The following is a 16,559-nucleotide window of genomic DNA, read 5'->3' as shown; positions in this document are numbered from 1 at the left end:
TCTCCTGCATGATATCATAGAGGGAATGGCTGAGGGGACAAATTATAGAGGGCGCCCCCGACGGGAATATTTGGAGCTAGTATGCGAAGATTTTAACTGCGAATCATATGTCGAGCTGAAGAGGGCTGCAGAAAATAGAGACCAATGGAGGACGAGATGCGGGACTTTGATGCAAACCAATCCCCAGGATTGAGACTGCAAAGAAGAAAACTGACTCATGTCAAACTAAGATATCAGTTTTTTTTACATATGTGCTATGTAATAATACTTGGGTTAATAATGGAACGCCTTACACTAGAAGAGCGCTTGCAAATTGTAGAAATTTACGACAACGAAGTTTGGCGACAACATTATTTCCAGAAACAATCCTGTTGATTGGGCTCCACGATTCAGTGATTTGACGCTATTGGATTATTTCCTACACGGCTACGTTAAGTCCATAGTCTGAGGAAACAAACCAACAACGAAGCATTGGAAGCCGATATAACACGCACCATTTCGGAATAACGCAAGATTTGTTGAAAAAAGTGGCCGAAAATTGGACAGACAGAATGAGCTACGCAACTACTAGTCACGGGTCACAGAGGACGTTATTTGTCGGATATCATTTTCATGAAATAAATGTCTTTTTTATAACTAATTCCAAAAAATATGACGGCTACCCTGAAAAATCGGCTTTGGCCGAACATCACATAGAAGCGGGGTATAAGTTTCCCTTTGAGCCGGTAATCTAAGAGAGACTGAAGTCACTAAACTCGATAAGAAAAAAATCGATAGAGATTCACAAACATCCCGACAATATAAACAGAGCTGGTGGGATGTGATTAAAATCATCCTAGTTCCCAGTAATAAAGAAATCACATAAAAGCATAGACTGTGAAATGACACAGATTGCAGATTGACAAGCTGATTATAGCGACGGCTGTGACACGGTACAGATCCTTAGTATATAACATTACATATATTCAAATCAATACAAATAACACCAACCCACTGTATCTAATGCGATCCGAAACATTGGAAAAGGGTGCGAACGACACACAGCATAATAACCTAGAAAAACTGATTGTGCAATTTCATATTCCCTTCACAAAGCGGTTTTTCTGTTTAAATAGCTGTCAATATTGTAAAATGCTCCCCTTTAATGTAAAAAAATGTATTATATACTAATAATACAAAGTAATATAAATTCATATGTTTTAAATATGGAACTTACCATTGTACACAAGAGCAAAGAAGGCTTTCTTCACTAAGAGTTGGGTATCGAATACGACCAGTTTAGCAGATGTGGGTATCAGGTCGTAACACTTGTGAAATTTGAAGAACTTGACAAATATTTGACTCTCATCTTGTTCTGAAACAAAAAAAATAGTAAAAACGTTAATAATATTGATATAATAATTGTTATTCGTGTCCGGGGGATGAAGAATACAGTTTTCGACTTGATGACTACTCGGGTGTAAAGAAGCACGACATATACCGTGTCATTGTCACTCGGCGGGGCGATACTGAAAGGCATGCATACAATTTTAGACTTAACAAAAGGCATCTCTTTTGTCACTTCCATCATGAAGCCATTCCGTCCAGGGCTGGTAATCCAAACGAAATTATAGCGCGGTATAGCGCGTTTTTACGTACTAAATACACATTATAGCGCGCTGTAAACGCGTTCGGAATTCCAGCCAGTATACAAGGAAGGTTCGCCCATTTTCTATAAAGCCACAATAAAGCATACGTTGACAATTCAACTATGTGGATGTACCGATTCTTAATCAGCTACAATTACAGATTATAATCCAGATGCCTTGCGTTTTTTAAAAGGTGCTATTGGTTGTAATTGCAGCGACGCGGCGCGTGCACGGCCCGTGCGCGAATTTGTTGATTTATTTTATATATAAATTATAAGTAAGTTTTAGCAAATGGTCGAGTAAGAATTACATGTAGTTTAAATAGTTAAGTTATAAATTAAATAGCTCATTATTTTTGTAGTTACCAATACATACATACATACATTTTTTTTATTTTTTTTTGCACCACAACAAGCCAGGGGGCCTAATTACAGTGGTGAATTACATCACAGAGTACCCAGGCTTGAGAAAAATCACATTTTAATTTTTTTGTGTTCTCACCGGGAATCGAACCCGGAACCTTCCGTGCGTGAGTCAAGCGTCTTGACCACTACACCACGGAGGCCGCCAATGTTTGTCTGGGGTAAGCCAAAGTCGAGATATACTCAAAAAACCAGAATTTCGAGCATATTTTGCATTTTTTAAAAAACTTCCACTAAGAATTCAAGATCTCAAACAGAATGTGTTATTAGCAACTCCCAGTTCTATCTAACTTACTATGTAGTTATTAAAACTCCTTGAATTATTTCTAGGCAAAACTACCCGACGTTTGGGCTTTAAAGATTAAACCCGAATCTGTGTACGCATATCTACTTGAAGAAAAAGCAATTTGAACCTTATTGGCGTGATTATAAAGAGTGGGTGAATGCTTGGGGGTTAAATGGGTGTAATGATATTACAAAGTAATATTACTCGTACTTACAAAGAACGAAAACATTATTAAAATAACTCGCGCAGATCGCAAGAACCTAGTCAGTGCAAAACTACAAACGGTTCATTGGAAGATTACTTAGGACCGGAGGGCTGATTAACCGAGCTTTTAAACCGAGTTTATCTACTAGTATCATATTAATAATATGCGTCTCATTGGCGCATCGCGGCGCGTAGCTAAAAACTATCTACATAGGTATATGTTGTGTTCTTTTTTTATTCTGTTTATGAACGTATTTATTTATTTAGTGATTTTTAGGTCTTTTAGATATGATATAAAATACGTTAAAAAAAATATTTAAAATATGAAGGAAAAAAGAACCTTTTCTTTTATACGTAAAAAAAAATTATATCTCGAGACTATGAATAATAATTTAACAATGTTTTGAGCATAGAATTAAGAATAGTGTTTTGGGTATGTCCAAATGTTATTAAACAGGCTGGATTTCCTCCCTAAGGAATTATTAAGATCACTCTATTCCTTAACCTTCTTAAGAGCTCTTTTTTTTCTCATGTCTTATATAATATATTATTTTTCTCTTTACTGTGCAACATGTTCTCTTATTATATTTGTGAAAAACTTTAACTGGATGTATGTACTATTTTTTATATTTTGTATTCTTATATAACAACTGTTGTTTTTCCTTAGTAAATAAAAATTAAATTAAAAAATTAATTTAAAAAATAAAAAATATTACAACATACAGGAAACACATTTTTGAGATGGGAATATGGAAGACAAGGCGTTTACAGTGCTTTCGACTTGCCATTGGCTGGTTTAAGTAGCCATTTTACACACCGTGTAACATCATTCTAAATAGTCTTAATGTTATGCTTACGCCACATGTCGTCTCGAATTAATACGACGCAATGAGACATTTCATTAGTGAAGCATCATACCTACTCGTACTAGCATTTCAGCAGGTACTTAAATTCAAATTAGTTTGCTCGGTTGCAGGTTGTAATTATTTTTTGGGTGGGTACTTAATATGGGTGTCAAATTTGTGTCGCTCGAAAACAAAACCTAATTTAGCTTGGGTATTTTGTGAACGTCACCACTGCTTCATTATTATGAATTGTTATTACTTGGCATAACTTTTTCCACCAAAAAATATTTTTTCGTCCTCGTGGAAGAAGGATGTTTTTCTTTTACATTTCCTCTGTGGGAAAGTGGACACTTTGCTGTAGTATTTTTCGACTGTGAATTTTACGGAAATTAAATTGAACATATTTATGCAAAAGGGAACTAGTGACAAAATCGAAAAAAAAGTGTTGAATACATAGAATTAAGAATAGTCCAGAAGGAGCGTAGAATCATATTTGAATACATCAGACTGTGTCTAATAATTCCCCCACTTAGACACACTTTCGCCGCGCGCAAACGTTAAGTCGCCTGGTAATGCTGCTTGATGGGAAAAAAAATTAATCATAACACAAATGTAAGGTAAAAAAAGCAATCTGTTGATTTCTCTAAAATTTTATTGTGCACACGGAAACATTGATTGGAACAACAGATTAGATAAATAAAGGGTCATTTAATAAGAGTAATTGAATTTATGAACTTTGGACTTAAAATATAAAACAAATTTTATTTGACACAAAACGGATATTTTTATATCATATTATATAATATTTTATGTTTTAAAGATAATGTCGTTCAAATGTCGCCCACGGCGTTGTTTAATCCGAGGTCTAATTTTTATTAGTTCTTTTATTAAATGAGCAAAGTAGGGTAAAAAAAATCTACCCTGGCAATTCTAACGAAATTTTTATTTTGTTTCTTCGACAATCTGACAGATAGAAAAATAATTCAATTTTTAAGTAATTCATTTGCTACTTAAACATTCGTTTGTCAATGTCATGAAATGTGATGCCATCCTGTTTCTTTAAGATCCTAGCAGTATTTCTACACTTTAAAAGGACACAACACGGCATAGTTGAATTCAAATCAGGAGTTGCGTACTGAGCGACACACACGGTGTAACGTTCACCATTCTGTCTATATTCCCTATTGTAAAACGTTCTTCATGTCTGCTGTAATATATTAATATTACCAGCTCCCTAGGGGGTTGAATCTGGTCTACAAAAATTAAGACAAACTTAAAACATTGTGAACATAATAAAGAACCGTCTTCGCACTAACCTCGTAGTTGAATTAATATTGCTTAATAGAACCATGACACATGGTTCCGCGCAAATTCTCCAAAATATTGCGTACAACTTTTATAACATAAATTCAAGAATATGGATCCTTTATTTTAATAAACATTTCGTAATAGTTAGAAACAAAAAAATATTTTCATAAAACATCCCTTAATCATCAAGAACAGTCAAAGTTAGTTAAGTTAAATTAGTCACCTGTAACTCAATCACAAATAAGTATCGACGTGCTAATAAGCGAATTTTCTAGTGATAACAATTTCTCAAAATTGTTGTTCATTGTATTCGCGATCACAATGCAACATCCGTGAACACCTAATATTAAATGTCAAAATATGTACGTTTCGCGACGTATAATCCTGCTGCGCAATCACATATTTGAATTTCACCGGTGTAAATATGGAACGTATTCGAAAACTGCTATTTTTATTTATTATTTATCATGTTATTTATTGCATTTAGCCGGCGGTTGGCAAGCCAAATGACAAGAAAAAATATTTATTTTTTCATTGCAATTATATTCAAATAAACATTTTAACAAAACCTAATTTTTCAACAGTAAATGTGTCAGTTCCCTATAGCAAAACCATTTTACCACGCACATAACGTTAAATATGTTATTGACAAGAATACCCATTAAGTGGTTTAGAAAATGTAAAGAAATGTTTCTCCATCCTAATCGTATGCCTATATTATAATAGATTTAGTATGGTTTTACCCTCTCGGCTTTATCAAAGTACCCACATATTATATTTAAAATGAAAGGGGGTACTTTTCTAATTAGCAGCTTCCGTTGGAAGAGTTCTCAAGGCAAACTAACCCCTTTCGTTTCATTAAGAGTTAAAATGCGTCGTCTGGTCTTGACGTCCTCTAAACGATCTTGAAACTCCTTGCCTTAATATGGCCTCTATATCTACCCAAACAACGTGTTTTTTACTAACTAGTTTACAGGTTTTTCAAAATCCCTTACTGATGAACATTGTAGGTGGAGGTAAAATAGATTGAACTTAATCTGTCAACTAAACATGTAAATTAGCCAAATGTGTTTATGAGGGGATATTACAAAAAATGCTATCTTCATCGGTACATACCGAGACGTTATACTCAAGGTGATTCTAAACGAAAATATGAAACTTATTATACATAGATGGCGCTTTTATAATTTTTTATTGAAAAATGCTATTTTTAAGTTAATTTTCAATGGAAATTTTACAAAACTTGGTTTGCGGAAACTTTACACTATATTGATTGTAACAAATACCATAACATTATACTTTAGGTCCTTTTCACAAAATGGTGAATAAAACAAAATAATATTTTTCTTGTTTTAGTTCATATGATATGATTCAGAGCCCTTATTCTGTCATAATTTCGTTTCATAAGCTCGTTCGTCGCTTATATATCTGCCGCCGCCAAATAGTTAAATCAGCCACTCAACAAAGCGGCTAGGCTGTTCATTAAATGCCGGCATTCAACTGAATGACTAAGCTATTCATTGAATTGATCGAGATAACTTATCATTCAACGTGTTGCCTGGTTAAAAGCTAGCCCTTTGAAAACGGCCGAACAAAAACGCCACCGGGTTAGGTTCGGATAGGTTGGGTTAAGTTTAATATTCAATTTAATTTAAAAAACGTTCTTTCACCAAACTTACTTAGTTAAGTTTAGGATTAATTATTAAGTCGAATTACGGATTTAATTCAAGTAAAAAGAGGGTTTTATTTGTTTATTATTAAACATAACCCAACATTGTAATTGCATTGCATTGTGGCCAAACCAAACTTCACATAACAAAATAAATTACAAAATTATTTTTGTTGTATTAAAAATAAAGAGACTAAGCGGCGCGGCATTCAACCCCTTCGTCAAATGTTTATTAAATTAATGACCTGGCCATTTAATTGAATGCTGGCATTTAATAAACAGCCTAGCCGCTCAGTGGAGTGGCTGATTTATCTATTTGGCGGCGACATATTCATCTCACTCTAACGCAATCTAAAGCTTATTTCGCTCGCGTTCCTGCTCATACGATACGAATAGGGCTCAGATACAATACTTCATAAATAATGCACACGAGAGGTGGTATCTTACGTGGTCAGGTTACTGCAGGACATAGGCAAAATAAACCAAAGTAGGACACAAAATGCCGAACACTCTTCAAGTGGAACTTCTTCTGCAGAGTTTTGAGTGGTTTCCTATTCACAAGAGCAAATGCTGAGAAGTTCCCGATTGACCCTACTACAGAATATCCCCTCCCCCCCCAACACTAAAAAAATAAGATAGAAGCTTCTTGAAAGCAGAAAAAATCCACTTAGAATTTTATCCTTTGTTGCGCGAATCTTATGTTGACTTTGATAAATCGCGGGTACTCGAGACCTCATGCATGGCAGGCAAAGGCCAATTTCGTACCGTGGTAAACATCCACGCGGTACAATGAAACTACATAAGGTGGATCAATATGTGCCATTTTATTATCATTTTGTTATTTATAATATTTGAGTTTGTCCAAAGGCTTGTAGACTAGAGACTGGATTTCACCCCCTCGGGAGTCATTAAGATTAACTAATTACAACAGGGATAGAGTGAACAGGCGTTGCATAGTATGTGAAATAATTCAGTCAGATGAATCTCTTCACAACAATAAACGTTTCAGCTTTTTAACTTCACTAAAATCAACAAATGAAAGAATTGAAGAAATAAGGATGTTCAAACATAGGCCAAATGGAGAATGTTATAAGCCTTGTAAATGCCTAGTCTTCCATATTCCCTACTTTAAGGTATTCTCCATCCCTGTTGTGATTTGTTAATTCTATTATTTATTTATTTGATGACAGGCAAACGCACCAACCAGTTCGACTCGATTTCCGTAGCCACTAAATTAATAAATAAATTATAAAATAAATATTAATCCACCCTAATTTTATCGTGTTGTGTGGATTTGAATGATACGTGTGAAATAGGCCAAACACACTGACGCTGCTTACCCTACATGACCTCCTCTTGTAACCGCATGACCGGAAATGTGTCAATGACTCTTAATACAACACAATAACAACTAAAAAGCACAGAAACTACTCAATTATAAATACATAGCTAATTAAATATAAGAATTTGATAATCATCATTACATGAATGGAAGGTTTTTTGTGAAGGGAAGCCTGAGACGGGTAGCGAGCGAGCGATATTGAGGTCCGCGGCTCGGCGCGTGCGCGGCTTAGCGCGGATTGATCTGTATTATAGGTAATTATAAGTTTTAGCAAAAAGTCTAACCCACTAGATTAAAACTCCTGAATTATTTCCAGCTAGAGTGCAATTTACCGACCTGACATCTGGGCTATTATGTGGACGTTGATGTCACCAGTAGCGAAATTTGTTAATATTCTATATTCAATCACGTCAATAAGGTTCAAAACGCATACCGTACAGTGAGACTAACAGCATCAATAAAGTCCGAGAAATATGTACTTGACTTGAGTGGAGACAATATGCGTCCGCTTCGCAGCGTAGTGGTTGGTGAGTTTGCCTACCACGCTAGAGGTCACGGGTTCGATTCCTGTGGAGTGGACGTGAAATATTGAATTCAAAGGTGGTTCTACACTGCAATATTTTACTGTCCCTGGACTGGAGTGTAAGAGTGATCATCTTATCTTTATGTAACATATGACCCAAATACGATACGTTTTTAGTACCAATGCAGTGCTCTATGCTCCACTAGGTGCGGATTGGGAAACGATGATGATAAACATGATATGATTTGATAACAATATTTTCCTACGTAGGGAATCCCGTGCAGAGGGATATATTTTATAACTATTTTTGTTTTATTGATAACCTTTTTTAAGTATATTCCGACTAAAGATAGCCATATCTAACGAAGCTTCTTTTTATCAAACCATAGAATTAAAATAATAAGTAATCATATTTTATTCCAATACTTTATAAATCATACAGCATGTTCGAGTTTAATACAGCCTTCACGTCTTCAATTGAAAATGCAATATTATATACGAGGTGTGTTCAGAATACAACGGGATTTTTTTAATTTCGCGGGTTTGAAGAATTCGTTGTCATTTTATTATTTTATTTATTATGTTGCCCCTAAAATATGCTAAAATTTTCAGCTGTATTCATTGTTTACTTTGTCTATGGCAACTGCTAAGATTAGACGTATTTTTATGAGCTCGGCGATTTTTGTTTATTAAAAAAATGGATCAAAGAATTTGTATCAAATTTTGTGTAAAAAATTAAATAATGTGTGAAATGTTAACAAATGCCTGTGATAAGTCTGCTATGAGTAAAACAAGAGTTTACGAGTGGCAGATATTTCCAAAATGGCCGTGAAGACGTTGAAAATGACGAACGGGCCCGGACGCCCCAGCACATCAACAATCGATGGAAACTCAGTTTTCTTTGATTTTAATGGCATAGTGCATCATTAATTCTTGCCACACTGTCAAACGGTCAATAAGGAGTACTACCTACAAGTTCAACGCCGTTTGCGTGAAGCAATCCGAAAAAACGCCCGGATTTGTGACAAAACAATTCATGGCTTTTGCACCACGATAATGCACCTGCTCACACTTCATTGCTAGTTCGTGAATTTTTGGCCAAAAAGAATACTGTAACGATGCCCCAGCCATTCACCAGACTGGCTCCGTATGACTTTTACCTATTTCCAAAAATAAAGAGAACCTTAAAAAGCCGTCGTTTAACAAGCATAGATGACATTAAAAGCGCATCGCTGAAAGAGCTACAGTCTATCGCAAAGATAAAGTTTAAGAAGTGTTTCGAGGATTGTAAGAAGCGCTGGCACAAGTGCATAATATCTAATGGGGACTATTTTGAAGACGACAACATTAATGTAGACGAATGAATAAATATTTTTTTCCAAAAAACGACAACTCCCGTTATTTTCTGAACACACTTCGTATATGTTTTCAAAGTAAAATAGTAAGAGATTATAATAGAAGTGTATTTTATGATATGACTGAATAGTATATTCCAACGCATATTGCATTCATAACTCTAACTCGGGGCAATGTTGTGTGAAATTTACTAAACTTCATAGGCCGATATTAAACTTTGATACAGCAGACATTAAGAGGATGCGCGGTCTGATCTTTTTTCATACAAACATATTTCCGTATTATGGCACTAGAGCGATGATATTTTTAACACATTATAGATATAGATATCCACCATTGGCGAGTCCCGAAAGCATTTTTTTTGTTCTAATACGAGCTAGGATCATACAAAAAAACCTTAAGGTGTCTAATTTTATCTCTTGTCTTCGGATCTACGGTATACAAATGTATGTTAAATAATTTTTTTAAAAGCAAAAAGTGCCTACGCAGAAAATTTCTTTCTGATACTCATCTTTTAAAGAAAGTATTCAAATCGGTTCAGTTTTGGGGTGCGGAAAACGAGAATACGAGACCTGGATTTTGTCGATTTTAGCTAAGCAAAATCAGCCCGACGTGCAGTTGTGTTTTTCGCACAGTGTTCGGGGTGGCATCTGCGAGAGATTGACAGAAAAAGTTTATTCAAATACCTATATTCATCAAATCGCTCTCGAATATCCTCTTAATTAATAATTCAACTGCGTGTTTATTGTATGCCCGGAAAAAAATAAAGTTAGTGTTTCAAATATAAATTTTATAGAAAAATTACTTTTCCTTTAATCGAAACATTGATTGTTAATCTAGTACAATAAATCTTCGAGTATAAAGCAGCAGCCATTAAATGCCGAACGTGAATTACCGTTTCTGTTTAAAAGGGTACCTGTATGTAATATGTACACATTGCATCCGTTGAAATAGCAATTGCTTACTGATTATAGATTGTATGTGCAATTACGACGAGGATAATAAGTTTCGCAAAATACAATAAAACATTTAATTATTTTCTTCTACTTCGTAAAAGTTGCAAATGCGTATCCGATGGAGGATAATGAAACTAATTGACGATCAAAATACATATTCATTTAACAATAAAACACGTCAAAAATAATAACATGTATTCAATCAGAATGGGATAAATGGATTTATTGAGTACAGTGCCTCAGAATATTTTTATTTACATAATCCATTAGAAAACGGGGCAGCGCAGCGCGGCAATCGAGTTCCGAAATGTTCGATCTAAAACTAAAGCATAGGTTCTCAACGTGGGCGATGACGCCCCCTTGTGAGCGTTTGAGACTTTGAGGGGGCAGTAGAAGATACAAAGAAAATTAGGAAGCGTTAAGATGGCACAGTGAGGGGGTTAAATGCACAGTGAGGGGGTTAAAATATATATTTTAAAACAGACAAAAAAAAACACACTGATCGCGTACTAATAAAGGCATAAATACCATATGGGAGATCCATCATATGGTATTTGAGATTATTTTTCATAAAGCTTCCTTGTCAATTGGCAGCATGGAAAAATTATGATTTAAATGCCGTTAAATATTTTAAAGACGATTATCTCAGTCCGACCTTCTTTAAGATGCATCGTTTTGCCATAAAACGGGCAGTGAAAGAAATAAAAGAATGGAAAATAAATGATTTTATTAAGAATGTAATTAAAAGGTGGCTTTGAGAATGAGAACGAAGCAGTAAGCCAGGATTTGACAAGCGTTGACATTATTCACGGAAGTAAAATATAAAGTTTGGACTATGAGGTAGTGTGAGGACGTGATAGTCTCTGTCAAGAGCCATTTCAGTGCCTATGATAATCAGATATGTAGTCATGTTACCTAAGACCAAACAAATTAACTGATGCAGGTATTCTGAACCCGTTCGAACCTATACAGAAGTTCGAAGGGTAATGCAGCCACACAGGACTTTTAGTCCCATGGAGTTGGGGCTTATGTCTCAAATAATGTACAATAAACTTATGAATGTAATTAAATATTTAATAAAAATTAAAACATCATTTGATAATAATGGGAAATAATTTTTGTAGCCTTCCAAATTAGTATAAACTGAAAAATATTTTACCGATTGATTCAATTAGCTTGCCAATATAGATTTTCATCCATTAGTACGCCTAAATAATTTACAGATTTCCTGTATCGGGTATTGGAACTATGGACATTGAGAGGAGTGAGAGAAGATACGTCTAACTTACTAAGCAGCCTTTGGCTACCTGCAAACATAATTTGTATGTGTGTTAGATGAGTTTTACATTGCTTCAATGGTGCCTTCAGGTCTGCGGTGGAAATTGTTGGTCATCTCAATATATATAATAATATCCATATGGTAATGTATTCAAGAAATCATTTAGCTAGCTACGAGTATCTAAGTAAATTATCTTGTTATAAATAGTTAACCACAGTATCTACATACAATACTATCATTTGCCATATATGTATTCCTGATGTTGAATATAATAATTGGTGCACATAAAATATTACACCATAATGATGATTTTTGCGATATTTATTTATTTATTTTTGAATCTTGAAATAGGGCACACATAAACATGTTATGTAAAATATGTAAAATAAGTAGTGTTTTTTTTAATTATTTGAATATTTCTGTATTTTTCATTGTTTGTAAATAAATAAATAGTTTTATTTTAGTATACGATATTACTAGTAAATACAATTTTTATATAAATTGAATACATATATTTACATTAACGTTCCCCTTTCACTGAGAGTTTGACAAATTGCATGGAAGTCGTATGACAGATATTGTCATTCTTCCTCACGACCAAATTGCAATTACACAAATGGTAGAAAAACTGTGTTTATTTGTATTAAATGAAATACTGCAGTGTAAAACCGCCTACTAACTCAATATTTCATATCGCCCTGTAAATGCCTAAACTTCCATATTCCCTTCCCAAAAATATTTCCCCCCTTTCCGTTGCAATCAATTTTAATTTTGATAACTCCCTAGGAGGTGGAATCCAGCCTTGTCAGTAAACATTTGGACATACTTTAAATATTGGTCATTAGATGAATATCTTTATTTGGCTCAATGATTTTTCTTAGTCATAAGAAGGGCATATTTATAAAAAAAAACTTTAAAAATCACCCCCCTTAATCATTTTTTTATTTATTTATAAACCCTTGCGGATTACATTCATTTGACAAAATAATTTTCCTTTTCTAAATTCACATTCTATTGTCAATGATAATACTTTTAACATCTTTTGTAAAGGTTGTCTGAGTCTTTTGTTTAGTTTTGTCTGGTACTTTATTGTATAATTTCAGTCCCTGGTTAAGAAGTCTCGACTGTCTTTGTCTCGTTTTAGATTGTTGCATATGATATTGTTCTAAAATTCTCGTATTGTGTCCATGTTCACTACAATTTTTTTCAAGTTTTAGTTCTTCGTCTACAATTACACCAGTGGCTAATTTATTTATGAATTATAAGAATTCTAGTTGAAAAAGTTAAGTTACATGTAATTGTTTAGAGTTCTTTAGTTTCTATTAGACAAGGGGGGTCATATATAAACTTTAATTTTATTTTTTATGTCTTTGTACTATAATTACATCATTTTGATTTCCCGTTCCCCAAAGTAACATATAACATATTTTAGTTTTTACATAGGCTTCACACATTACAATTATTTGCCGATTTCGGAACAAGTTAAATAAAAGACTCGATAATGTCACCACTTCACCAATCAAGTTATGAATAATATAATCATAACAATAAATAACTAAATAATCATGATGTCGTTTGAACATTTTGGGTAAATGAGAGCAATAATGCAATGTATGAATTTATATAAATTCTATTGACTCTCACAACTAGTCGTTTCGAAATATCTGAATTCGAGTCAGTGTCCCATATCATGCTTACAGAATGGTGACAAGTGATTAGTTATACCTACATAATATTAAGCTTGCGACACAATTATACTTTCATATGCCAATTCAGTTCAATTCGAATAGTAAAAATAGTCGCCAGAAAAGAAATGAAAAAGATGAACTGAATTCAAAATAGCATTCGTAATAAAATTGACTGTCCTGAACTACTATGCAAACTCTCTGCTTATGTTCCTTTAAAAGTTCTTAGAAATAATCTTCTTCATATTCCTCTTGTTTCACATCTAATTATAGGCAAAATTCATGTTTATGGCGAACTTTTAATAAATTTTACGTAATAACAAAATCATTAAACATAGATTTATTTGCGCATAATCATAAAAATAATTATTGTGTATTTTATGTTCGAGAATATATTTTAACTTACTGTGGTGCTACTTGTGAAAACCTGTAATTGGCTTATTTGGTTTTTTTTGTTATTTAAATATGATAAATGTAGCTTTTTATTGTCCGAATAAAGTATAATAATCATTATAATAAAACGCCAGCTAAGTTGAATCACAAAAACACAAAAAATGATGCAGCTTCTACACAATAGTAAGCCTGATTTTCACCTTCGTAAATTTACGAGACAATACAAATTTTATTCACTTCTGCACCGTCGGATAATATGAGTATACAGGCGTCTTAATTTTGTTAATAAGTACACACACTAATTAAATTCTTCTCGGGTTGTTAACAAGCACGGATTGCAAACAATCAAATTGAGCATTTAATATTTTAAGAAACATAACAGCAAAACAACCCACCGTGAGATTTTGTAAATGATCTGTAGGAAACATTCAGAAAATTCCCGTTAACAAAGATAATAATAAACCACTGTTTATTATTTTAAACTGACAGAGGTAAACAAACACAAGTCACAATAATGCTTTTGATGCGAGGAAGCCGAATGTATTATGAGGTTAACTTGTAATCACTCTCGAGTCTCGGACATTCATAAATGATTCAGAGGTCATTCTCGTTTCTGAACTGATACCGGTTGCGACCGTCACACGAAGAAATTTCAAACGAAAGGTCTGAACTGTACATAGTATAATACCCATGTATAAAGAAATATCTGAGCTTCACGGAGGCTCAGCGAGGTTTCGTTATAAAAGTGGTTAGTGGGGCGAGGGTGCGGATTAGTATTAGTGAGGGTATGCGTGCGCGCGCGATCCAACCTTTGCGCAGCAGCTCGGCCAGCCAGAGCTTCCAGGCGCGGCTGATCTCCTCGAACTCCTTGATGAGGTCGAGCGGGTACACGTCGAGCTCGGGCTGCGGTCCCCCGGCGGCGCGGTCCGAGTAGTACACGAGGTGCGGCGGGCCCGCCACGCTGGCCCAACTGGCCGCCTGCCCGGCCGGCCAGATATAGCCCGCGCCCGCTATTTATACCGCCGTCTGCGCGGCGACTGCGCGCCCGGCGGAGAGGGCGCCCGTGCACGCCTCCCCCCACTCCCGAGGGAACTCCGCCCGAGATACACCGACCGAAAGCCATCGTCCCCCGTCACCCGCCAACCAAACTGGCTGACGAACGTCTAATCGTAGCCAATGCAGTGCCCTATGAACCACTTAAAGCGCTGAAATTTTTATCGCTACAGCAAACGAAAAATCGACAAACGTTTTGCGTCGATTTTCAAAATGAGTCGCAACTAAAAATAATTTGATGTTGCAAACCATCTCTTTCACACATCCGTCTTCCGCTAAAATTTTTCCTCATCCTCAGCCTTGTCAACTCAACTTTCACGCGTCTTTGTAAAAGCCACTGACCCCACGTATGTATTGTTGTAATAAAGGGTGCGTCGTTGAAATTATTTAGCAATCATATTTAGCGCATGTCAAATGTTTGTAGACAACGATGAATGGATGAAAAAGAAAAATGAATCTTACCCGCATCAATAAAGAGTTCAGCTATTTACTTCACAAAAATCAACAGGCGAAGAGTTGAGGAAATATGAATTTTTAAACATAGACAGAATAGTGAATGTTAAGTGGCCACTTAAACCAGCCAATGATTGCAAAAAAAAAAGTATTTTCTCCAGAGGGTTGCACCTCCTGTAGGGTGGATTTCCAGCTGTCCTTCCATCTTACAGGAGGTCTTTCGCGAGGACAAGTCCAATGAGGCTGATTATATAGTGCAATGTAAGGGAGTCTGGTAGAGTCCAATTTTCAGAATTTACCGTAATAGTTCCTCCTTCGCTGTCTACTCCCTCCTACAATGCCCTCAGCCTCACATTTATCTTTTATTCCGGTGTTCCTCACACGATCTCTTAAGAGTTTTGCCCGATGTCATCCTCAGTATCTTCATCTCAGAAGCCCTCAATACTTCTTTAGTCCTGCTTGTGTCTACCCTCGCTTCAACGCCATATACATTATTGGTCTCGCGCGTGGTTTGTAAATTCTCATCTTACTCTTAGTGGCCATATCTTAATTTTCCCATATTGTGGATTTCAGAGCACCAGAGATGGCAGCTACCTTGTTGACGTGGGCCTGTTATTCCTCACACAGATCAGCTCCTCCGACTAGGTCTATGCCTAAATATCTCAAGGTGCTGAGTTAATTTATAGGTTTGTGCTGCAGTCAGGTTACACGTTCTCGATGTTTTGGGTAAGATCATACATGTTGTTATATTTTGTGTTTTCGATGGAAATTACCATGTAATATTTTTTACAAACATCGTGTAGTCTGTCTAGCATTATTTTTAGGTCATATTATTGATTAAAGCATCGTCCGCATAACAGACCACATTGACCATTCCTCTCCCATCCTATACCCTAGTTGTAGTGATTGTACGAATTGAATTTACATGTAAATAATATAAACATTAATTTATATAATTATCCTTACCCAGATCACTGAAGCTCACTTTTTCGAGAAAGGGGTCCGCTACAGGAAGCTGAAACAAAAAAAGATCAAATAAGTTGCATGTTTAAACCAACAACCACACCGAATTGATCAAAATTAGTATTTTTAACATTTTTATATTACTTAATGTTTTTATTATTTCAGATGTTTTTGTGGGCACTGCGGACAAATGG

General features: G+C 35.1%; 1 protein-coding gene across 9 annotated transcripts in view; it reads right to left on the bottom strand.

The window, feature by feature from the left end:
- Positions 1–16,559, bottom strand: part of SNF4Agamma (SNF4/AMP-activated protein kinase gamma subunit) — a 246,485-nt gene that overhangs the window by 20,156 nt on the left and 209,770 nt on the right. For all 9 annotated transcript variants that reach the window (XM_088236761.1, XM_088236751.1, XM_088236744.1 and 6 more), the window contains 2 exons: positions 16,369–16,417; positions 1,217–1,354 (listed from right to left, as the gene is read on the bottom strand). In XM_088236761.1, coding sequence (XP_088092887.1) covers positions 1,217–1,354; positions 16,369–16,417 — 187 coding nt within the window. The remainder of the gene's footprint in view (positions 1–1,216; positions 1,355–16,368; positions 16,418–16,559) is intronic.

Source organism: Micrasema longulum, unplaced genomic scaffold, assembly GCF_059751315.1.
Source record: "Micrasema longulum isolate JH-2025_06_02 unplaced genomic scaffold, ASM5975131v1 h1tg000097l, whole genome shotgun sequence".
In the NCBI taxonomy this organism is placed as follows: Eukaryota; Metazoa; Arthropoda; class Insecta; order Trichoptera; family Brachycentridae; genus Micrasema; species Micrasema longulum.
Note: the sequence above shows the minus strand (reverse complement) of the source record. Positions and strands in the feature narration are given on the sequence as shown.